The sequence below is a fragment of the Anomaloglossus baeobatrachus genome, chromosome 8 (assembly GCF_048569485.1).
Source record: "Anomaloglossus baeobatrachus isolate aAnoBae1 chromosome 8, aAnoBae1.hap1, whole genome shotgun sequence".
In the NCBI taxonomy this organism is placed as follows: domain Eukaryota; kingdom Metazoa; phylum Chordata; class Amphibia; order Anura; family Aromobatidae; genus Anomaloglossus; species Anomaloglossus baeobatrachus.
In genome coordinates, this window is record NC_134360.1 from 161,935,576 (window position 1) to 161,958,710 (window position 23,135).

At 51.5% G+C, this 23,135-nt stretch overlaps 1 protein-coding gene across 1 annotated transcript in view; it reads left to right on the forward strand.

The window, feature by feature from the left end:
• ASPM (assembly factor for spindle microtubules) overlaps positions 1–23,135 on the forward strand; it is a 189,962-nt gene that overhangs the window by 160,605 nt on the left and 6,222 nt on the right. Inside the window, exons 23-28 of the mRNA XM_075322190.1 lie at positions 14,718–14,927; positions 19,756–19,905; positions 20,027–20,218; positions 21,350–21,542; positions 21,638–21,792; positions 22,168–22,344. Of these exons, the coding sequence (XP_075178305.1) occupies positions 14,718–14,927; positions 19,756–19,905; positions 20,027–20,218; positions 21,350–21,542; positions 21,638–21,792; positions 22,168–22,344 (1,077 nt within the window). The remainder of the gene's footprint in view (positions 1–14,717; positions 14,928–19,755; positions 19,906–20,026; positions 20,219–21,349; positions 21,543–21,637; positions 21,793–22,167; positions 22,345–23,135) is intronic.

The window sequence follows — 23,135 nt, forward strand, 5'->3', positions numbered from 1 at the left end:
CATATGCATTCTCATCTGATTGTTTGACTTTTGGAAAGAGTTTGAAGAAAAGCGGGTCTATGTCTGGACTCCCGGCATGTCCCTTCTCACCCCACTGTGTCGGCGGTGTTGTTAAGGTTGATTTACAAGGCTGAAGCCGTACATGTCGCGCTCCTTCACCATCCCTTCTGGGCTCTGGCTTGAAGTGGGAGCCAGCACGGTCTCCATGCCTGGCAGGAATCCGGTCTCCATCCACAGCCCCTTGAGGATTCTGTTGGACCGGAGCACTCATCCCCAGGGACATGGCACTGCGTCTCAGCAGCTAAGTACCTGAGACGTTTATGTTGGGGGTCCCGGTTCTTTATTGTAAGGGGAGAGTATGCTGTATGTGATTGTTTTTAACTTTTCCGGCGGGTTCTCCAGCTTTTGCCTGAGAACCGCGCCGATGGTGCCTGCTTGTCGGCCTCGCCGCTTAAATTTAGGCCCCGGCTTCGCCGGAGGCCTAGTTTCCTTATCCTGCCCTCGCATGTCACTCATGCAGAGGGACAGGTTCGGCTCCTCCCGGCGGCCGTTCTACACAGGGGAGGGACACTCCCCACTGCTGGGGCGTCCCTCCTTCCCGGCAGGTCTCTATAGCCCTCCAGTTCCCGCTCTTTTATAGGAACGCCCCCTAGTCCCGCCCCCTCCATTTCTCAGGCAGAGTTCACTCTGCTCTGGGACATTCTGCATCTCTGCTGAGGTGCTGCGCTCTGGGGGACCGGGCTTCGGGATCTGGAGGGCACACAACACCGCGCTCAGCGGTCTGGTAAGCCACAGCCGGTCTCCGGTTGTGGACCTCTGTATATTCTCCCTGGGGTTCATTCTCTGCAAAGCCCCCACTCCAGCAGCATGTCTCACACAAGGAGCAATGCTCCAAAGCTTTATTCTGCATGCACTGCATGTAAGCTCCTGCTGCCTGAGCCGAGCATTTATCCACACTGTGATGGTTGCTCTAACTTGGCGGTGCCACAGCCTGGAGTCTCATCCCCAGTGGTCTCTCAGGCTGCTGCTGCACCTGTGGCTGAACCCCCGGCCTGGGTAGAGTCCTTTTCTAGGTTCATATCCCAGTCATTTGCTGAGTCCATGGGACTTTTGTCCAGGACTTTGATGAATATGCATCAGCCCCCCTCACAGGGTGCTTCTAATACTCTTGACAGAGGACTCCTATCCTCTGACCTCCGTCCATCAGAGCTCATGGAGGATTCATCATCTGATCCCAGACCCCGTCCTTCTAAGAGAAGGCGCAGGGTTTCCTCCCCCTCCCCATCCCACGGCTCTGTCTCAAGAGCTGACTCTCAAGATGAGGAGGATACCCTCACTGGGGGCTCGGAGGCTATGTATCCCATCGATTTCTCTGAGGGTGACTCAGATCTTAGTGATTTGATTGCTTCTATTAATTCTGTGCTGGATCTCAATCCGCCAGTATCAGAGGAGCAACTTTCTTTGGCAGAAAAACATCAGTTTACCTCGCCTAAGAGAGTGAAGAGTGTGTTCTTTAACCACTCTAGTTTTCAGACCGCTGTGACTAAACCCAGGGCCTGCCCTGACAAACTCTTTCCAAAGCGTGGTTCTGATGACCGGTTTCCATTTCCACCTGAGGTGGTCAAGGAGTGGTCTCACTCCCCAAAGGTAGACCCTCCGGTGTCTAGGCTATCAGCCTGGACCGTTGTGTCGGTGGCTGACGGCACCTCACTTAAGGATTCCACTGACCGTCAGATTGACCTTCTGGCCAAATCTGTGTATGAAGCTGCGGGGGCCGCGTTTTCCCCGACTTTTACAGCAGTGTGGGCTCTCAAAGCCATCTCTGCTTCTCTAGAGGAGATGCATTCCCTCACCAAGGAATCTATGCCTGAGATGGTTACCTTAACTGCTCAGGCTTCAGCCTTTTCATCTTATGCCATGTCTGCCATGCTAGAGGCTGCTCACCGCACTGCGGTGGCTTCAGCTAATTCTCTTGTTATCCGCAGCATTTTGTGGCTTCGAGAGTGGAAGGCAGATGCTTCTTCCAAGAAGTTTCTTGCTGGGCTCCCTTTTGCTAGTTCACGGCTGTTTGGTGAACAGCTGGATGAAATCATTAAAGAAGCTTCTGGCGGGAAGAGTACTTCCATGCCACAAACTAAGACCAGGAAACTCGCCCAGGGTAGGAATCAATCGAGGTTTCGTTCCTTTCGTTCCTCCAACTGGTCATCCTCTAAGCCTTCCGCCTCGTCCGCTAACTCAGCCAAGGATCAGAAATCCAACTGGCGCCCAAAAGCGCGTCCGCAGAAGACTGCAGGAGGTTCTGCCACTAAGGCAGCTTCCTCATGACTCTCGGCCCGCTCCAGCCACGTCCTTAGTCGGTGGCAGGCTCTCCCACTTTGGCGACGCTTGGTTAAAGCAAGTCTCCGATCAGTGGGTGAGAGACATCATATCTCACGGCTACAGGATAGAATTCTCTTCCAGCCCTCCAAACAGATTTTTTTCTCTCTACTCCCCCCTGCTCCAAGGCCGCCGTCTTCTCGCAGGCCGTGGCGTCCTTGCAGGCCAACGGAGTGATTGTCCCAGTTCCCGCTCAGGAACGGTTCAGAGGTTTTTACTCAAATCTCTTCCTAGTTCCAAAAAAGGACGGTACCTTCCGGCCCATCCTGGATCTCAAGCTTCTCAACAAGCATGTCCGGGTGCGGCATTTTCGCATGGAGTCTCTGCGATCAGTCATTGCCTCTATGACCTAAGGGGAGTTCCTGGCGTCCATCGACATCAGAGATGCCTATCTACATGTGCCAATCGCAGTGTCACATCAGCGTTGGTTACGTTTTGCGATAGGAGAGGATCATTTCCAATTCGTGGCTCTCCCCTTCGGGTTAGCCACGGCCCCTCGGGTATTCACCAAGGTCATGGCGGCAGTGATTGCGGTCCTGCACCTCCAGGGGTTAGCAGTGCTTCCTTATCTGGACGACCTTCTGGTCAAGGGTACATCCAGCGCAGACTGTCAGCGGAGTGTTTCTTTATCGTTCCTATGGGAGACCCAGACCATGGGTGTATGCTACTGCCCCCCGGAGGACACACAAAGTTACTACACTCAAAAACGTGTAGCTCCTCCCTCCTAGCATATACACCCCCTGCCAGCCAGATCTAGCCAGTTTTTTGCTTTGTGTCAGGAGGAATCACACACACACATGCATTCTCTTTGATTTTTCATTTTTTTCTAAAGATTTGGAAGAAAAGCGGGTCCACTGGACTCCCGGCATGTCCCTTCACACTCCCCTGGCGGCAGTGCTGTTAAGGTTGACTTCAGGGCAGGAGCCCTTCATGCCGCGCTCCTTCACCATCCCTAGTGGCTCTGGCTTGAAGTGGGAGCCAACACGGTTCTCTCTGCCTTGCAGGAGACTGGCCTCCATCCGCAGCCCTTGTGCAGGACCCTGCTGGAAGGAGCACTGGACCTCCACCCCACCAGGGACTGGACCCTGCGTCTCAAAGCTAAGTATAGAGACGTTATTCAGAGGGTCCTTTTCTGCAATGTGGGGCACTTTTAATGTGGGGGACAGTGATGCTTGATAATGCTGCTTTTACTGTGTTTCCGGCCGGTTCCACGGTTTTTTACTGGGAACCGCGCCGATGTTGCCTGATTCTCGGCCGCATGTATAACTCTAGGCCCCGGCTTCAGCCGCGGCCTAGTTTCGTTTTCGTTCCCCTGCATGTCAGCATGCAGGGGGACGCTGCAGAGCCGCCCACGGCCGCTCTGCACAGGGGAGGACACTCATATCTGATGAGATGATTCCCTCCCCTGTACATCTCCTGCGCCCTCCGATTCCCGCTTCTGGGTTAACCCCCGCCCCCCCCCCCTCATGGCGCCATTTTCTCAGCGTCTCAGTACTCTGGTCGGCGCTGGCTGCTCTGCAGTGCAGAGGGAGTGAATATCTGGCTGGGGGTCCAGGTTTGGAATCTGGAGGGCACACATAATAGCGGCCTGATAAGTCACAACCTCTGGTTGTGCACTTTTATTCACTCTCAGTGCATTCTGAAGGAGTTAATTCTTTATCATAGAATCTCCTCCTCAGCAGCATGTCTCACTCTAGCAGCAAGGCTGTACACTACATGTTCTGCATGTAACCTTATATGCCTGAACCGACACACTGTAACGGTTCTTATGCGGTGGATAGTGGCAAGATGCCTCAGCCGGGATTCTTCCCAGGCTGAACCTCTGTCTTGGGTATTCTAGACAGAGCCCCCACCTCTGCAGCATGTCACAGAGCGAGACTGCAGGCTGTTTTTTATGATCCACTGCAGGTAGTCTCGTACGGCTATCCCGAGCTCATAACACATGGGAGCTCATTAATGGTCCCTCCAGCTGCTGTTCGGTGGCTGACCCCCGTAGGAATCCTATTCCAGGGGTCGGCTGTCACGGCATCTGCTGAGCATGCAGCCCCCTTCTTAGGGCGTTTTCTGCTTCGCTCAGCAAAGCTCACAAGGGACTCTCCTGGACTCAGACCCCGTCCTCCTGACAGGGAGACGCAGGGTCCCCTGTCCTCCCCGTCCCGCAGCTCCGATACGAGCTGACTCGCTGGACGAGGAGGATGTCTCTACCACGGGCTCGGACGATCCGTCCGTAGGTGACGCAGATGTGAATGATTGGTTTACGTCCATTATTCTTGTACTGGACCTCCATCCGCCTGATCAGGGAGGTGTTCCCCGCTGGCAGAAATGCATCAGTATGCTTTTAACATGACGAGGAGTGTGTTCTTTCACCACTCCAAGTTTCAGCCCGCTGCGTCCAAGCCCACAGCCTATCCTGCAGACCCCACAGCGGAGTTCTGCTGCCTGTCTCCCCCTCCCATCTGAGGTGGTCAAGGAGTGTACTCATCCGCCAAGGGTAGCCACTCCGGTGTCTAGACTTTCAGCCCGGGTAGTTGTATCAGTGGCGGACGGCACCTCTATATGGATCCTACGGTACATTAATTTTGTACTGGACCTCAATCCGCCGGTGTTACCTTATCTAGGTGAACACAACGTGTGTTCCTTAACCTCTCCAGTTTTCAGGCCCCTGTGACCAGCCCAGGGTCCGCTCTGATCGCTTCCCATGAAGCGTGATTCTGAGGACTGGATTTCCCCTGTCCACCAACGGTGGTCAAGTAGTGGGCTCATTCACCTCAGGTGGCTCAGCCCGGGTCGTTATGTCAGTGCCTGATGGCTCCTCACTTACGGTTCTGCGGTCCGCCTGGTTGTCCTTTGGGCCCAGTCGGGATGGGGACGGCAGGAGCCTTGTTCCCCTCAGCTTACAGCAGTGCGGGTTTTTTTGTACCTTCTCTGCTTCTCTGGAGGAGATGCATCCTCTCACAGGGACTCTATGCCAAAACGGTTGCCTGAACTTACAGACTTCAGTTCTTTCATCCTATACCGGGTCTGCCATGCTGGACGCCGCACGGCGGTGATCTGGGCTACCTTCCTCGCTATCCGCAGGCTTCTGTGGCTTCGGATTTGGAAGGCAGATGCCTCTATGGAGGTTTCCTGCTGGGCTCCCACTTGGTGGGACCAGTTTCCTCGGAACCAACTGAGTGAAATTAAGGAAGCTATGGCGGGAAGTGTTCTTCCTTGCCACAAACCTAAACCAGGGAACCTGTCCAGGACAGGAAACAGTCGAGGTTTCGGTGGTTTCCGTTCCTCCATCTGATCGTCCTCTAGCTCAGCCTAGGTCCATACAACCAAATAGCTCGAAGCTGCGTCTTCAGAAGGCCGCAGGAGATGCTGTCACTGAGTCAGCTTCCTCCGAGCTATTTAGCCACGCCAACAACCTCCTTGGTCGGTGGCAGGCTCTCTCCACTGGCGACGTAGGGTTCTCACACGTCTCCGTTCAGTGGGGGCGAGACTTTATCTCCCTTGGCTACAGGATGGACTTCTGTCCACCCGCCAAACAGTTTTTCTCTGTGATCTCCTCCCTGCTCCAAGGCCGCCGCCTTCTCACAGGCCGTGGCATTTCTAGCAGGCCAATGGAGTAATTGTACCGGTTCCCGTCTGGGAACGGTTCTGAGATTTTTCTCCGAAGAGGGTGGTGCCTTTCGATCTGGATCTTTAGCTTTTCAAGCATAGCCAGGTGTGGCGTTTTCACATCGATTCTTGGTTTTGTTCCGTGTGTTTTTTTCACCGGATCAATCAAGACCCCAAGGAGATTCCCTAGCAACCATCGGCATCGGAGATGCCTATCGGCAGGGGTCAATCGCAGTTTCACACCAGCGTTGACTGCGTTTTGACAATCGGAGTGGTCCAATCGTGGCTCTTCCCTTGGGGTTAGCCAAGGCCCCTCGAGTATCCTCAGTGGGGCAGCTGTGATCAGGGTCCTGCCCCCCTAGGGTTTGGCAGTGATCTTTGGCCCTGGACGGCCTTCTTGTTGGGTTTTCATCCAGTGCTGACTCTTAGCAGAGTGCTTCGTTCACTCTCGCCACTCTGACCTATCGGGTGGCTTGTCTTTCTGCCCAAGTCCACTCTGACCTCGAACCAGAGGTTCTCAGGGCGTCAATGGAAGCGGTTCCTTGCCCAGCTTTTCCTGCGTCCTCTGAGACTGGATGTTTTCCGCTGTACAAGCGAACTCACTCCTCCCACGGGGTGGTGGCTTCGCCACCGACCAGGGGCTCGTTTCAGTGGTGGCTTCGGCCACTCTGTCTCAGGGGCGCTCCTTTTCTGGCCCGCTCCGGGTGATCCTCACCAGGATGCTAGCTTATCCGCCCTGGGAGCAGTATATCTCCACCGTGGAGCGCAGGGCGCTTGGACTCTGTCCGAATCAGCCCTCTGGATCAATGTGCTGGAATTCAGGGCTGTATTTCTTGCCCTCTAGGCCTTCACCATCTGTGGGCGGCTAGGCACATTCGAGTCCAGTCGGACAACGTGACAGCGTTTTCCTACACCAGCTTCCAGGCGGGACGCTCAGCCGCCTGGCAATCATGGCGGCTCAACATCTTTCAGTGGACAAGAGAATCCTAGTCCACCGTATCCGCAGTCCACATCCTAGATGTGAAATCTACGAGGCAGGCTATTTCAGCTGTCCTACCGTGGTCCACAATCCTCAGGTTTTGCGGTAGACACACTGGTTCATGTTTGATCCCAGCTTTGTCTCTTTAGGAATTTCATCCTCTACCTCTTGTCCAGAGTCCTGCGCAAGATCGGTAAAGGGGGTCGTCGGGTCATTCTCCAGACTGACCCAAGCAGGCTTCGTACTCTGACCTGCTCCTTCTGTCCGTTGGGTTGCCTTCGCATCTTCCGGACCGTTCAGACCTTTTCTCAAGAGGTCCGTTTTTTCCCCGTCAGAATTCTGGATTCTCAGAATGACGGCGTAGCTCTTGAGTCCTGGATCTTAGCGACTTCTGATATCCTTCCTGAAGTCATCTCCACTATGACTCGAGCTCCAAAGTGTCCTTTGACCTTTTTTGGCCTTGCCGACCCTCCTGTCCCTTCCACAGTCCGGTCTACAGCTAGGACTATCCCTCTTAAGGGACAGGTCTCGGCTCTGTCAGTATGTGCCAGCGGCGAATCGTCCGGCTGGCTCCGGTGCGCTCCTTTACGGGCGCATCTCACATCATTCCGCCTTCCGGCGGCCTATGGAGACCTCGGACCTTAATCCGGTCCTCCCGGTTCCCGGAAACCCCCCTTGCGCCATCTTCGGGAGGTTTCTTTGTTGTGTCTTTCACAGAAAGTACTCTTTCTAGTGGCTATAATTTCCCGCCAGAGAGTTCTGGCTGCACTCCCTCGGAGTCACCCCCTTTTTTTGGTCTTTGCATCAAGACAAGGTGGTCTTCATCCGACTCCGGACTTTTTCCCTAAGGCGGTTACTGCTTCCACCTTATTCGGAGCAATTTTCCTGCCTTCCTTTTGTCCGGCTCCTGTTCATCGCTTAAGGAAGCGTTGCATATCCTAGATCTGGTGCGGGCGCTCCGGATCTATGTGTCTCGCACCGCCGTTATTAGGCGGTGCACCTCTCTGGTGCTGACTGTTCGTCAGCGTAGCGGTCTCTCGGCATCTAAGCCGACCCTGATCTTTGGCTGGGACAGCCATTTCTGAGACCTACAAGTGTACTCAAGTGCCTTCCCCATCGGGAATCAGAGCACATTTAGTCAGACCTGTTGGCGCCTTTTTTTCTTGGGCTTTCAGGCACCAGGTTACGGCCCAGTAGGTCTGTCACTCTGCAGCTCGAATTAGTCTGCATACTTTTTCGAAGCACTTTCCAAGGCATGCTCATGCTTGGCAGACGTGGGCTCGGCAGACGCATTTTTCCGGCGTCTATCGCCCATTTGTGAAGTTAGGTTTGCCTGCTTCTCAGTTGTCTGGTTATTCCCACCCATGGACTGCTTTTGAACGTCCCATGGTCTGGGTCTCCCATAGGAACGATAAAGAAAAAGAGAATTTTGTTTACTTACCGTAAATTCTTTTTCTTATAGTTCCGTCATGGGAGACCCAGCACCCTCCCTATTGCCTATTGGCAAGTTTCTTGTTCCGTGTGTCTTCACCGGCTGTTATTGTTGTAGACTGAGGTTTCGGTTCTTCCGGATTTTACTCTGTCTCTTCTTGTGGGTGGATGTCCTCCTTCAGCTTTTGCACCAAACTGGCTAGATCTGGCTGGCAGGGGGTGTATATGCTAGGAGGGAGGAGCTACACGTTTTTGAGTGTAGTAACTTTGTGTGTCCTCCGGGGGGCAGTAGCATACACCCATGGTCTGGGTCTCCCATGACGGAACTATAAGAAAAAGAATTTAAGGTAAGTAAACAAAATTCTCTTTTTCGCTCACTCTCGCCACCCTAGCCCAATTCGGGTGGATTGTCAATCTTCACAAATCCACTCTGACTCCGACCCAGAGTCTCACGTACCTAGGGATGCAGTTCGAGACTTTGCCGGCACTTGTGAAGTTGCCCTTAATCAAACAGCAGTCTCTCCGGCTAGCGGTGCGCTCTCTCCTGAGGCCCCGCCGTTATTCCCTCAGGCGCCTGATGCAGGTGCTGGGTCAAATGGTGGCTTCCATGGAGGCGGTTCCCTTTGCCCAGTTCCATCTGCGTCCTCTGCAGCTGGACATTCTCCGCTGTTGGGACAAGCGGCCTTCCTCCTTACAGAGGTTAGTGGCTCTGTCGCCACGGACCAGGACCTCTCTTCAGTGGTGGCTTCGACCCCTCTCCCTGTCCCAAGGGCGCTCCTTCCTGACTCCGTCCTGGGTGATTCTCACCACGGATGCCAGCCTATCCGGCTGGGGAGCGGTACATCTCCACCACAGAGCTCAGGGCACTTGGACTCCGTCCGAGTCAGCCCTTTCAATCAATGTGCTGGAAACCAGAGCTGTGCTTCTAGCTCTCCTAGCCTTTCACCACCTGTTGGCGGGCAGGCACATTCGAGTCCAGTCAGACAACGCGACAGCAGTTGCCTACATCAATCACCAAGGCGGGACACGCAGCCGCCTGGCAATGTTGGAGGTCCAACGCATTCTTCAATGGGCGGAGGACTCCAAGTCCACCATATCCGCAGTCCACATCCCTGGCGTAGAAAACTGGGAGGCAGATTATCTCAGCTGTCAATCCATGGACGGTGGCGAGTGGTCTCTGCAACCGGCAGTGTTTCAGTCAATCTGCCGCAAGTGGGGCACTCCGGACGTGGACCTAATGGCATCCCGTCACAACAACAAGGTTCCGGTTTACGTGGCTCGCTCCCACGATCCTCAGGCCTTCGCCTCGGACGCTCTGGTTCAAGACTGGTCCCAGTTTCGTCTGTCCTACGTGTTTCCCCCTCTAGCTCTCTTGCCCAGAGTCCTGCGCAAGATCAGAATGGAGGGCCGTCGAGTCATCCTCATTGCACCGGACTGGCCCAGGCGAGCTTGGTATCCGGACCTGCTCCAACTGTCCGTGGAGATGCCGTGGCATCTTCCGGACCGTCCAGACCTGCTCTCGCAAGGTCCGTTTTTCCGCCCGAATTCTGCGGCACTCAAATTGACGGCATGGCTCTTGAGTCCTGGATTTTGACGGCTTCTGGTATTCCTCCTGAAGTCATCTCCACTATGACTCGGGCCCGTAAGTCTTCCTCCGTCAAGATCTATCACAGGACTTGGAAAATTTTCCTGTCCTGGTGTCGCTCTTCCGGCCATTCCCCTTCTGTCTTTTTTTCAGTCCGGTCTGCAGCTAGGACTGTCCCTCAACTCTCTCAAGGGACAAGTCTCAGCTCTATCAGTGCTGTTCCAGCGGCGTGTCGCCCGGCTGGCTCAGATCCGCACCTTCATGCAAGGTGCGTCTCACATCATTCCGCCTTATCGGCGGCCCTTGGATCCCTGGGACCTTAACTTGGTCCTCACGGTATTGCAGAAACCCCCCTTTGAGTCTCTTAGGGAGGTTTCTTTGTATCGTCTTTCTCAAAAGGTGGACTTTCTAGTTGCCATAACTTCTCTCAGGAGAGTCTCTGATTTGGCTGCGCTCTCCTCGGAGTCACCTTTTTTGGTTTTTCACCAAGACAGGGTAGTTCTCCGTCCGACCCCGGACTTTCTTCCTGAGGTGGTCTCTCCCTTCCACCTTAACCAGGATATTTCCTTGCCTTCCTTCTGTCCGGCCCCTGTTCATCGCTTTGAGAAAGCGCTGCATACTCTAGATCTGGTGCGTGCTCTCCGGATTTATGTGGCTCGCACCGCTGCGCTTAGGCGGTGCAGCTCTCTTTTTGTGCTAACCGCAGGGCGGCGCAAGGGTCTCTCTGCTTCTAAGCCGACCTTGGCCCGTTGGATTAGATCGACCATTTCGGATGCCTACCAGTGTTCTCAGGTGCCTTCCCCGCCGGGGATCAAAGCACACTCGACCAGAGCTGTCGGTGCCTCTTGGGCTTTTAGGCACCAGGCTACGGCTCAACAAGTCTGTCAGGCTGCCACTTGGACTAGCCTGCATACCTTTTCGAAGCACTACCAAGTGCATGCTCATGCTTCGGCAGATGCGAGGTTGGGCAGATGCATCCTTCAGGCGGCTGTCGCCCACTTGTGAAGTTAGGCTCCGCCTACTTCTTAGTTTTTTCTGTTTATTCCCACCCAGGGACAGCTTTGGAACGTCCCATGGTCTGGGTCTCCCAAAGGAACGATAAAGAAAAAGAGAATTTTGTTACTTACCATAAATTCTTTTTCTTATAGTTCCGTATTGGGAGACCCAGCTCCCTCCCTGTTGCCTGTTGGCAATTTTCTTGTTCCGTGTGTTATCACCGGCTGTTGTCGTGGACAGTCTCCGGTTGTTCCGGTTCTTACTCGGTTCTACTTGTGGGTGGCTATTCTCCTTCAGCTTTTGCACTAAACTGGCTAGGACTGGCTACCAGGGGGTGTATAAGCTCAGAGGGAGGAGCTACACTTTTAAGTGTAGTACTTTGTGTGTCCTCCGGAGGCAGAAGCTAAACACCCATGGTCTGGGTCTCCCAATACGGAACTATAAGAAAAAGAATTTACGGTAAGTAACAAAATTCTCTTTTTTCCCCATAGACTTCTATTAGTGACGGATTGTGACTGATGATGCTGCGTTGCATCCGCTGCGTCGCGGTCAGTCGTTTTTTAACTGACCGCCGAGCGGGAGCAACGCAGCCTGTAACGTTTTTTGAGCAGCGCGATCCGTAGGATTTTGCTGCGCATGCTCTCTCTGGATCCCTGCCCCCGTAACCAGGATAAACATCGGTTAACCAAGCAATGCGCTTTGGTTAGTTACCCGATATTTACAGTGGTTACGGGTGAAGGGAGCCCGCGCTAAGCGGTGTAAGCTGGTAACCAAGATAAATATCGGGTAACCAAGCAAAAAGTGCTTTGCTTTTAGTTACCCGATATTTACCCTGGATACAGTGTGCAAGGAGCCTGACACTTCCCCACTCTGCTCCGCCCCCTCCCGCACTCAGCATGAACACACACACACACACTTGTCCCCAGCCCTGCAGTCCCCGCGGCACTGACGTCCTCAGCTCCACGGCCCCGCTTGGCTCCGCCCCCTCCCGCACTCCGCATGTACACATGCATGTAGACACACACACACACACACACACACACACACACACACACACACACACACACACACACACACACACACACACAGTCACCTGTCCCCAGCCATGCAGACCGCGGCACTGACGTCCTCAGCTCCGCCCCCCGAACTCAGCCCCCCGCACACAACGGAGTCCGACAATGAAATTCTTTTCTTTGTCATCCGTTGTACAAGCAACGGATGTGACTGATGCAAAACGGAAATGTGAACTTAGCCTTAGCCGTTCTTCATATGACATGTTTTGCAGATCTTCCAACATTTTGGTGGCTCTTCTCTGGACTTGCTCCATTATATCGATGTCTTTCTTGAATAGGGGCGCCCAGAACTGTACACAGTATTCCAGTTGTGATCTGACCAGGGCAGAGTATAGGGGCATAATTACCTCTCTTGATGTAGATTCAATGCTTGTCTTGATACATCCTAGATTTTTGTTGGCCTTTTTAGTTGCAGCTCCGCATTGTTGGCTCATTTTGAATCTGGGATCCACGATTATGCCCAAGTCCTTTTCTCTGGTGCTATCACCTACTTCTAATCCTCCCATACTATATATGCTTTTTACATTTTTTACCTAGATGTAGGACTTGTCACTGTTAATAAACATTCTGTTCTCCTCGGCCCATTGTTCGAGTGTCTAGATCCTTTTGAATACGCTCTCTTTCCTCTCTAGTGTTGGCTACTCATCCTATCTTCATATCATCTGCAAATTTCATGAGTTTCCCAATAATTCCGTTATTTAGATCATTTATAAAGATATTAAACACCACTGGCCCCAGGACAGAGCCTTGCGGCCCCCGCTTTTGACTTTCCTCCAGGTTGATGTGTGTCCATTTAGTATTACTCATTGCACCAGATCATTAAGCCTGATGTGCATCCATCTAACTGATTTTTTTTGTCAATTCCATGCGTGATCTTCTCAATGAAAATGTCATGTGATACTTTATCGAACGCCTTACTGAAGTCAAGGTATACTGTATCCACAGCATTCCCCTGGTCCAACCATTGACTTTGTTGTAGAAGGAAATCAGGTTGGTCTGACAAGATTTATTGGTCATAAAGCTGTGCTGGCTTGGGATGATTAATGCCTTCCCATCCAGGTACCTAAGTAAATGTTCTTTGACAATTCGCTTGAAGATTTTCCCTGCATTAGAGGTCAGCACACTGGCCTGTAATTCCCTGGATCCTCCTTTCCCCCTTTTTGTAGACAGGAACCACATTTGCCCTTTTCCAATCTAGAGGGACCTCTCCTGCTTCCCGTGACTTATTGAAGATTATGGCAAGCGGTACTATTATGTCCTCAGCTATTTCTTTCAAGACTCTAGGATTAAAAATACACACACAAAAAAAAAAAAAAATGTTTTTCTTTTGTATTTTTTCCTGTTTTTAAATTGTTAAATCAGTGGATACATTTTTTATTTTTGGGGGTAGGGGGTGTTTGGGTGGAAACCTCTTTCATCAGCTCACCACTCCTAGGTCATCCTGAAGCAAAGGTGCTGGATTACGACTTTATGCTTTGTTGGGGGTAGAAACAACTTGTAAAAAATGGAACCATCCGCACTATAGGAGTGTTTTCCCCACTGAACATAATAGGAAGTTTATTCAAAGAGTTTTTAAAGTGTATTTTGGAGCAAGATCTACTTTAAAATGCTCATCAAAACATACATTATAAGCCACTGTTGGGGTATGTGCACATGGGCTCTACAAGCGGATTCCTCCTGGAACCTCCCCCATAAGATCACTTAAAAACTGCTACAAAGAATGAACTTGCTCTTTAGTCTTTTGTCACTTCTTCTAAGGTCTTGCCCACACCACCATATAACTCGGGTGAGTGCTCTCTAATGTTGTATCAGATGGCACTTGGACCAATGTTATTCTATGGGGCAATGAAAATCTGCTTTTTTTTTTTTTTTTTTTTTTTAGTTTTTCTCATGCCGATTAGATATGAGAGAAAAATTGCATCATGCTGCAACTTGCAGTACAAAACGGATGGTGCGCACCCAGTCATGTCTAGGAGTATGTGGAAATAATCGGACTGCACTCTGATGACATATGAGTGCAGTTCGTTTTCTGCGGACTCACAGAATGGAGAAGAGGGAGACATTTTGTTTTTTCCATTTTCTCCTTCAGTGTCTTGTTATTTTTCTAATCCGAGAGAATCGGATTGCACTAAACGAACACTCTGATCACAGTTTGATACGAGTGTCATTACCATGATCATTCTGATTCTCTCACATGAGAGAATAAAGGCTCCTTTGACCCCGACCTAAACGCCTCAGAACTTCATTCCAGCAAGTAGTAGCATGCCACTTGCTATTGAAAGTGTTTAAGTTACAAAAATAAAAAAGACTCTAGTGACGGCGCAGCATAAATGACTGACAAATGGCAACAGACTCTTCAGGAAATCATGGTCTGTGTTTTACTGAAGTGTCTTCATCTGGGAATACTCAGTGGGTGCATTGCATCTAAAAACACCATGTGCACATTCCCTTATCAGCCAGCGGGGATTGTTTTTATATTCTTACAGAATTATTAAAAAATTTTCTTCTTTCTAACAAAAAAAAAACCTTTTTGAGTTTTCAAAAATAACGATAATCCATGGTGACCTATTTGCTTGTTTGGTAAGATACTTTAGGAGAAATGTAATCCACAGAAGTTTGCTGCCTGTGATCTGGGGAGAACCACACATTCACAGCCGGTGTCCCCTTTCTTTAGATGCGGCGTGCTGCCTGCATCATACAAGCGACCTTCAGAGGCTTCAGGCGTCGGCAGCAATTTCTCAGACTGCGAGGTGCAGCGGTGACCGTACAGCAGCGATATAGGGCTCTGCGACAAGGAAGATGGGAGCTGCTTCATTACACGCAACTGAAGAGTTCGGTCATCAGAGTGCAGGCGTGTACCCGAGGCTGGTTGCTCAGGAACCAGGTGACTACAGCAGAGCGGGTGGTGCTTGTTCTATTCAGTAAAATCTATTCATCCCTACTTAGAAACCAGCTTGTTTGCAGCGATTTGTGACTTCACATGGAACAGAAAAGGTTGTAATTTTGTGAGACCACCCACTGGACTCCTAACTCCAGAGTGAGCGGGAATCCACATTAATATAATCTCAAGTTATACAGGTTTTATGGAAAAAATATAGAATAACAGTATACTCAGCAACGTCTGTTCTTTAAAAGAACTGTCTTCTCAGAATGACTGTTCAAACCAGGCACAAGTGTTCTAGGGACCCTTGGTGTGGTCAAAATTGGAGCGTACCTTTCCATTTACTTGTTTATCATCTATTTCTACCCTTCTCTGGCTCCGGGAAAGCATAAGCTGTCAATGAAGGTAGAGCGGGGTGTGGATGGTGCACTTCGCCTGCTTGTTTTATATCGGTCTTCCTGGGCTTGGTTTGGACAGTAATTTTGTGCTGACAGACTGCTGTTTTTGCCTGCAAAGCTGATATCTCAGATTACCTTTAAACATTAAAGAGTACATTGATGGCCCATCCTTAGAATAGGTCATCAATATCTGATCGGCCAGGGTCTGACACCTTGCACCTCCACCGATTAGCTTATCTAGGTGCCGGCAGCTGCAGCAGGTGGCCAGAAATACTCAGTTCTGGAGTTGCTCTGGCTTCTGATAGCAGCTGTGGCCAGGTACTGCACATCCGCCTCCTATTGATTTGAATAATAATAATAATAATAATAATAATAATCTTTATTTCTATAGCGCCAACATATTCCGTAGCGCTTTACAATTCAGGAGGATCATATACAAACAAGTAACAGTTATAGAAATACAATATTTAGAGGGGAAAAAAAATACAACCCTGCTCGTGAGAGCTTACAATCTACAATGAGGTGGGGGGAGAGGCAAGGTTCAAGTGCTTATTTACAATGACAATCCAACCATCTCACGGAAATGGGGCTGGATAATGGTTTCCTGGACCAGTGGGCCCGAGCCTTGAGATGCCTTTGGGTGCCATGGAGTTTGATGTGGAGCTATGTTGTGAGAGGTTGTAGAGGGACTATGTGAATCGAATCTGATTAGGGAGTGTGATAGGCCGCCCTAAAAAGATGCGTCTTTAGGGTGCGTCTGAAGCTGAGTAAGTTGTGATTTGTCCTAACTTCTTGGGGTAGAGCGTTCCAGAGGGTTGGTGCAGCTCGGAAGAAGTCTTGGATCCGGGAGTGGGAGGTTCGAATTAGTGTGGATGTTAGTCGAAAGTCGCTTGCAGAGCGTAGAGAACGGGTGGGGTGATAGACAGAGAGGAGGGTGGAGATGTAGGGGGGTGCCGCACTGTGGAGAGCTTTGTGGGTGAGAACAAGCAGTTTGAATTGGATCCTATGATATATGGGCAGCCAGTGCAATGACTGGCACAGAGCAGAGGCATCCGAGTAGCGGTTAGCCAGATAGGAAGGTGGATGTGCAGTACCCGGCAGCGGATGGGGCAGCTCCGGAACTGCGCTTTTCCTGCCGCTGCCTCCAGGACTGAGATCAGCTGATCGGGGTGTCGGGTACCAGACCCTGGCCAATGAGACATTGATGACCTGTCCTAAGGATAAGTCGTCAATGTAAAAGTAGTGGTCAGCGTCTCTAATCTGGTAAATCCACACTACTGTTCAAGGTTGGGAGTTTGTGGACCGTGCAACAGCCCAAGCGCCTGTGATATTAGAAAATTGCACAGCCATGTGACAAGTTGTGTTTATCAAGTTGTGTTCCCTTTCAGCACCAGATTTTGGCTACCTGCAACCATCCACTAGAGCAGGGGTGGGGAACCTTTTTTCTGCCGGGGGCCATTTAGAAATTTCTACCAACCTTCGGGGGCCGCACAAAATTATCAGCTTGAAAATTACCCTCATATATTTGTTCAAACAATTAACTCACTGTGGCGGCTGGAGCTTGTACTCTTTGGTGCAGCTGTAATATTAGGTGATATTGATCTTTTTGCTTTTCACAACTGCTTTTCCAGGTTTGCATTGGCTGGGACTGCTGTATATACATCACAGAGGAGGGTTGGGAGGAATATAGATCACTGGGGAGGCTGGGGGCATAGACATCACTGGAGGGTACATACATCACTGGGGGATACATACATCATTGATGGGGAGCACAAACATAGCTGGGGGGGGATAAACATTGCTGGGGAGGGCTGGGAGGAATATACATCACTAGGGAAGCAGCAGGGCATAGACGTCACTGGGGATACATACATCACTGGGCAGCACAGACTTCACTGGGGGTATATACACATCACTGGGTTACACAGACATAGCTGGGGGGCACAAACATTGCTGGGGTTATATAAATAGCCGGGGGCAAACAGCCCTGGGGGATGCCGGAGGGACACAGACAGCCCTGGGGGCACAGAGAATGATGGGAGAGGCTGGAGGCACAGACAAACCTGGAGGACGCTGGGGGCACAGATGGCACAGAGAAGGATGGGAAAGGCTGAAGGCACAGACAGAACTGGGAGAAGCTCGGGGCACAGAGATCACTGGGGAGGGCACAGATCACTAGGGAGGGGCACAGATCACTGGGGGGGCACAGATCACTGGGGAGACTGGGGGGGGCACAGATCACTGGGGAGACTGGGGGGGGCACAGACCACTGGGGAGACTGGGGGGGGGCACAGATCACTGGGGAGACTGGGGGGGCACAGATCACTGGGGGGGCACAGATCACTGGGGGGGCACAGATCACTGGGGAGACTGGGGGGGGCACAGATCACTGGGGAGACTGGGGGGGGCACAGATCACTGGGGAGACTTGGGGGGGCACAGATCACTGGGGAGACTGGGGGGGGCACAGATCACTGGGGAGACTTGGGGGGGGGGGGCACAGATCACTGGGGAGACTGGGGGGGGCACAGATCACTGGGGAGACTTGGGGGGGGGGGGGCACAGATCACTGGGGAGACTAGGGGGGCACAGATCACTAGGGGGGAATAGATCACTGGGGAGACTGGGGGGGGGCACAGATCACTGGGGAGACTGGGGGGGGCACAGATCACTGGGGAGACTAGGGGGGCACAGAACACTGGGGGGGCACAGATCACTGGGGAGACTGGTGGGGGCACAGATCACTGGGGAGACTGGGGGGGGCACAGATCACTGGGGAGACTGGGGGGGCACAGATCACTGGGGAGACTAGGGGGGCACAGAACACTGGGGGGGCACAGATCACTGGGGAGACTAGGGGGGAGGCACAGAACATTGGGGGGCACAGAACACTGGGGGGGCACAGATCACTGGGGAGAAAGAGGGGCACAGAGCATTGGAGGTACAGAGCGCTGGGGGCACAGGCAGACCCGGATGAGCTTGGAGTTAGTTAGAGAACTGGGGGAGGCTGGGATCATTGAGCGCTGGAGGTGGCTGCGGGCACGGAGAGCTCTGCCGCCGGGCACAGAGCAGCAGCCGCCGCCGCCGGGCACAGAGAGGAGCAGCCACCTTCGCCGCTGGGCACAGGGAGTCGCCGGGCACAGAGAGGAGCAGCCACCGCCGGGCACAGGTAGCCGTCGGGCACGGAGCCGCCGCCGCAACCGCCGGGCACAGGGAGCCGCCGCCGCAAACCGCCGGGCAAAGGAAGCTGCAACCGGGCACAGGGAGCCGCCGCCGATACTGCCGGGCAGAGGGAGCTGCCGCCGCAACCGCAGGGCACAGGGATCCGCCGCCGCAACCGCAGGGCACAGGGAGCCGCTGCCCGGCACAGTTAAGGCTGCTTTATATGGTACGACCGATTGTGCGATTTGACAATTGATCGTACCAGCCCCCGTCCTTTTTGCGTCACGGGCAAATCGCTGCCCGTGTCGCACAAAGTCAGTAACCCCCGTCACACATACTTGCCTCTCGTGCGACCACGCTGTGGGCGGCGAACGTCCACTTCCTGGAGTGGGAGGGACGTTCGGCGTCATAGCGACGTCACACGGCCGCCGGCCAATAGAAGCGGAGGGGCGGAGATGAGCAGGATGTAAACATCCCGCCCACCTCCTTCCTTCCACATAGAGCCGGCAGCGGCCGCGGGAGGCAGGTGAACTGCTCATCGTTCCCGTGGTGTCACACGGAGCGGCGTGTGCTACCACGGAAACGATGATCAACTAAATTAAACGATATTATGGAACCTAGCGAGCAGTACACGACTCACGATTTGTGAGCGATACTGCGTCGCTAGGAGGTGTCACACAGGCCGGCATTGCCAGCAATGCCGGATGTGCGGCACAAAAACCGTGACCCCGACGATCTATCGCACGATAGATTGTCTGGTGTAAAGCAGCCTTTAGACCTGGGGGATGATTGGCTGTCAATCTTCTCCTTTTGATTTTAGCGCTCCTCACGCCGACCGCACCTACAAAGTACGTCCTCACGTAGGCAGTGCCAACGTGGGGACATAGTCTTTCAGGTATAGGAAATGCAGCGCTCAGCATTGAACGCGCTGTGTGGGGTTTTAAAGGGCCAGCAGTCAGTAAGATGCGGCTGCCGCCCCAGCACTGCAGTCCCCGGGAATCAGCCCGGGGGCCGTAGAAAAAGTCGTCGCGGGCCGCGTACGGCCCGCGGGCCGGAGGTTCCCCACCCCTGCACTAGAGGGACAGACATTGAAATCCCATAATCAAACGCTAATCAGTAAGATTTGTCTATTAGTAATTATAGGATGCCGGCACGTTATCCTGGTTGCCTTACGATGGCCATTCCTGCCGATATACTGTATTGGGGCACATGAATACCGCACCACTAAAGCCTTCAGTTCATGTTTTTATTTTGACTTGCCTCATGTTCCAGGTTGCACGTCTAAAGCGAGAGCAGAAACTTCTGAGGTTCAGCTCTGCTGTTCATCACCATCTGTGTGCTATAAGGATTCAGATGTTTTTCCGAAATCGCCTGATTCTCATAAAGGCACAAAATCAGATTGCCCATGTGATTTACATACAGGTATGTACCTTGTTGGCCAAGTATGTGGGAGCCTAACGGCCATGTAAAGATCAGCTCTGAGTGATAAACTGTAACCTTTGGTGACACAAGTTCTAATAAGTGGCCATTTTTTTTTTTGCAGAGATGGTATCGTTCAAGAGTACAGAGGAGAACCTTTCACGTCACACAGCAAAAGATAATCACTGTGCAGCGTACGGTGCGAGGATGGTTACAGCGCCGGCATCAAGCTGCCATTAAGATCCAAAGAAATGTCAGGGTTTTCCTTCAGCGCAAGAAACATGCTAAAGTGGCCAGAGGAATCCTAAAATTTCAGGTACTTACTGCATGATAAAGGGTTATTAGACTACTACATGTGTATATACAGGCGCAGTATAAGGTAAGATGCTCGCTAACAGCTGCTCAAAGGTAATAAGCAGCTAATTAATTTCAGAATAGTTAGAATTAAAGCATTGAAACAACTGGTTGGGACATGCAGGTGTCCGCCTTATACCTAATCCTGTTTATAGATGGACCCCAAAGGTTTGATTATACCATAGACCATACACTATCATTCTCGTGCTTTTATTATTGGACATCTGCATATGAAGACCACTATTGCAGTGACATCAGTAAATTGATGAAGGTGAAGAGCTTTGGAGCCATTTTCTCAGTTCTGATCTGTTTAAAAGGGTTGCCCCCTTTTTAATTTTTTTTTTTCCCCTAAATGCTTTTTTAGTATAAGAAAGACAAACTGTGCTTTACTTGCTCCTTGCATTCACCCATTGCCCCCGTGTCTGCAGCACTGAAGCCAATTGGTGAGCTCGGTGTCTCATTCTTTCAACATGGACAGTCGCTGAGCTCAGGTATTGGCTGCAGCGTTGTCGCTGAGCTCAGGTATTGGCTGCAGCGTTGTCGCTGAGCTCAGGTATTGGCTGCAGCGTTGTCGCTGAGCTCAGGTATTGGCTGCAGCGTTGTCGCTGAGCTCAGGTATTGGCTGCAGCGTTGTCGCTGAGCTCAGGTATTGGCTGCAGCGCTGTCGCTGAGCTCAGGTATTGGCTGCAGCGCTGTCGCTGAGCTCAGGTAATGGCTGCAGCGCTGTCGCTGAGCTCAGGTATTGGCTGCAGCGCTGTCGCTGAGCTCTGCAGCACTGCCGTAATGATATCGGTGCTGCAGACAACAACAGATACCAGGAGCAGCATAGGACCCAGGAAGGGTGAGCAAAAAACATTTTTTTGTTTTACTACGATTGACAGAGCTTATAGAAAACCTTTCTCTGAAAGGGGACAATCCCTTTAACACTATTTCAGAGCATCTGGATTGATACTGATCCAGAAATTACCCCTAGTAATCGGACTGCCCCCTTTAAACAATTTCACAGTACTATTCACGGTTTTCTTTTTATTTCTTCCTTTTACTGATTTTGTATGAGATACACCGTATATGACAGCTTTCGTGTCCCTGGCAGGCTTTGTGGAGAGGACATCAGTGGAGGAAGGCGCACGATACCAAAGTACTGAAAAAGATGCGACTGCGTCTAAACAAAGTGAATGAAGAAATAAAAGAGGAAGATAAACTGTGTAACAGAACGCTGGTGGCACTGAATTACCTGCTGACCTACAAACACCTCTCCTATATCCTGGCAGCTCTGCAGCATCTTGGTGAGCGCAGACGTCCGTCCACAAGGTTTAGATGCTGGGGTTTATAATGATGTGGTCGTTCCTAAGTGCTGCATGTTTCCCTTATTCTCCTGCAGAGGTGGCCACCAGACTGTCCTCTGCTTGCTGTGAGAGGATGGCACAGAGTGGGGCCGTGAAGACCATATTTACCCTGATTCGTAGTTGTAACCGAAGCATACCCTGCATGGAAGTGATCAAGCTGTCTATTCAGGTGCTGCTAAACCTATCAAAGGTAAGGTAGGGATTCTTATTGCCTGAGCTGCATGTGATAGAGCAATGGGGAGGGGGAATGGTTAAAGCTGGTGCACTTGGCGATACTTGCATATAGCTGCGTTATAGTTGCAGTCCATTAGAGGTTTATTCTTGTTCACATCCCTCAAGCATCAGTGACATGTAGAAAAAGCAAAAATAAGGAATGATCGGAGTTCTACCGTATCAACTCGCAGAGATCAAAACTCCTGACGTGACTGTTTTTTAAATTGATGGTGCCTTTTAATCTCACATCTACAATATTTTGTTCCCCATATGGCCAGGGCTTCTGTAGATTTCCTATGTTTTGGTGTTCACAAAGCACAAATCTGGAATTGTCTATACATTCTATCTACAGTATGAAAGAACTGTGCCTGCAGTCTACGAGGTCGACAATTCTGTGGAAATTCTTCTTGATTTAATGCAAATCTACAGGGAGAAAGCTGGAGATAAAGTAGCCGATAAAGGGGGCAGCATATTTACAAAGACCTGCTGTCTCCTGGCAATATTTGCATTGAACTCCCAAAGAGCTCGGGTAGGTGCTTCATGTAACGTAATGTGATTTACATTGTGTTTTATGTCATCCTTCATATGCAGCTGTGCTGTGAGAGCAGGGATCCTCCGCTAGCTTCATATGATGTAGCTGTGCTGTGAGGGCAGGGATCCTCCGCTAGTTTCATATGATGTAGCAGTGCTGTAAGAGCAGGGATCCTCCGCTAGCTTCCTATGATGTAGCAGTGCTGTAAGAGCAGGGATCCTCCGCTAGCTTCCTATGATGTAGCAGTGCTGTAAGAGCAGGGATCCTCCGCTAGCTTCCTATGATGTAGCAGTGCTGTGATAGCATGGATCCTACGCTAGCTTCATTTGATGTAGCAGTGCTGTGAGAGCATGGATCCTCCGCTAGCTTCATATGATGTAGTTGTGCTGTGAGAGCAAGGATCCCCCACTAGCTTCCTAAGATGTAGCTGTGCTGTGAGAGCAGGTATCCCCACTAGCTTCATGTGATGTAGCTGTGCTGTGAGAGCATGGATCCTCCGCTAGCTTCATATGATGTAGCTGTACTGTGAGAGCAGGGATCCCCACTAGCTTAAATGATGTAGCAGTGCTGTAAGAGCAGGGATCCTCCGCTAGCTTCATTTGATGTAGCTGTGCTGTGAGAGCATGGATCCTTCGCTAGCTTCATGTGATGTAGCTGTGCTGTGAGAGCATGGATCCTCCGCTAGCTTCATTTGATGTAGGTGTGCTGTGAGAACAGGGATCCCTCACTAGCTTCATATGATGTAGCTGTGCTGTGAGAGCAGGGATCCCCACTAGCTTCATATGATG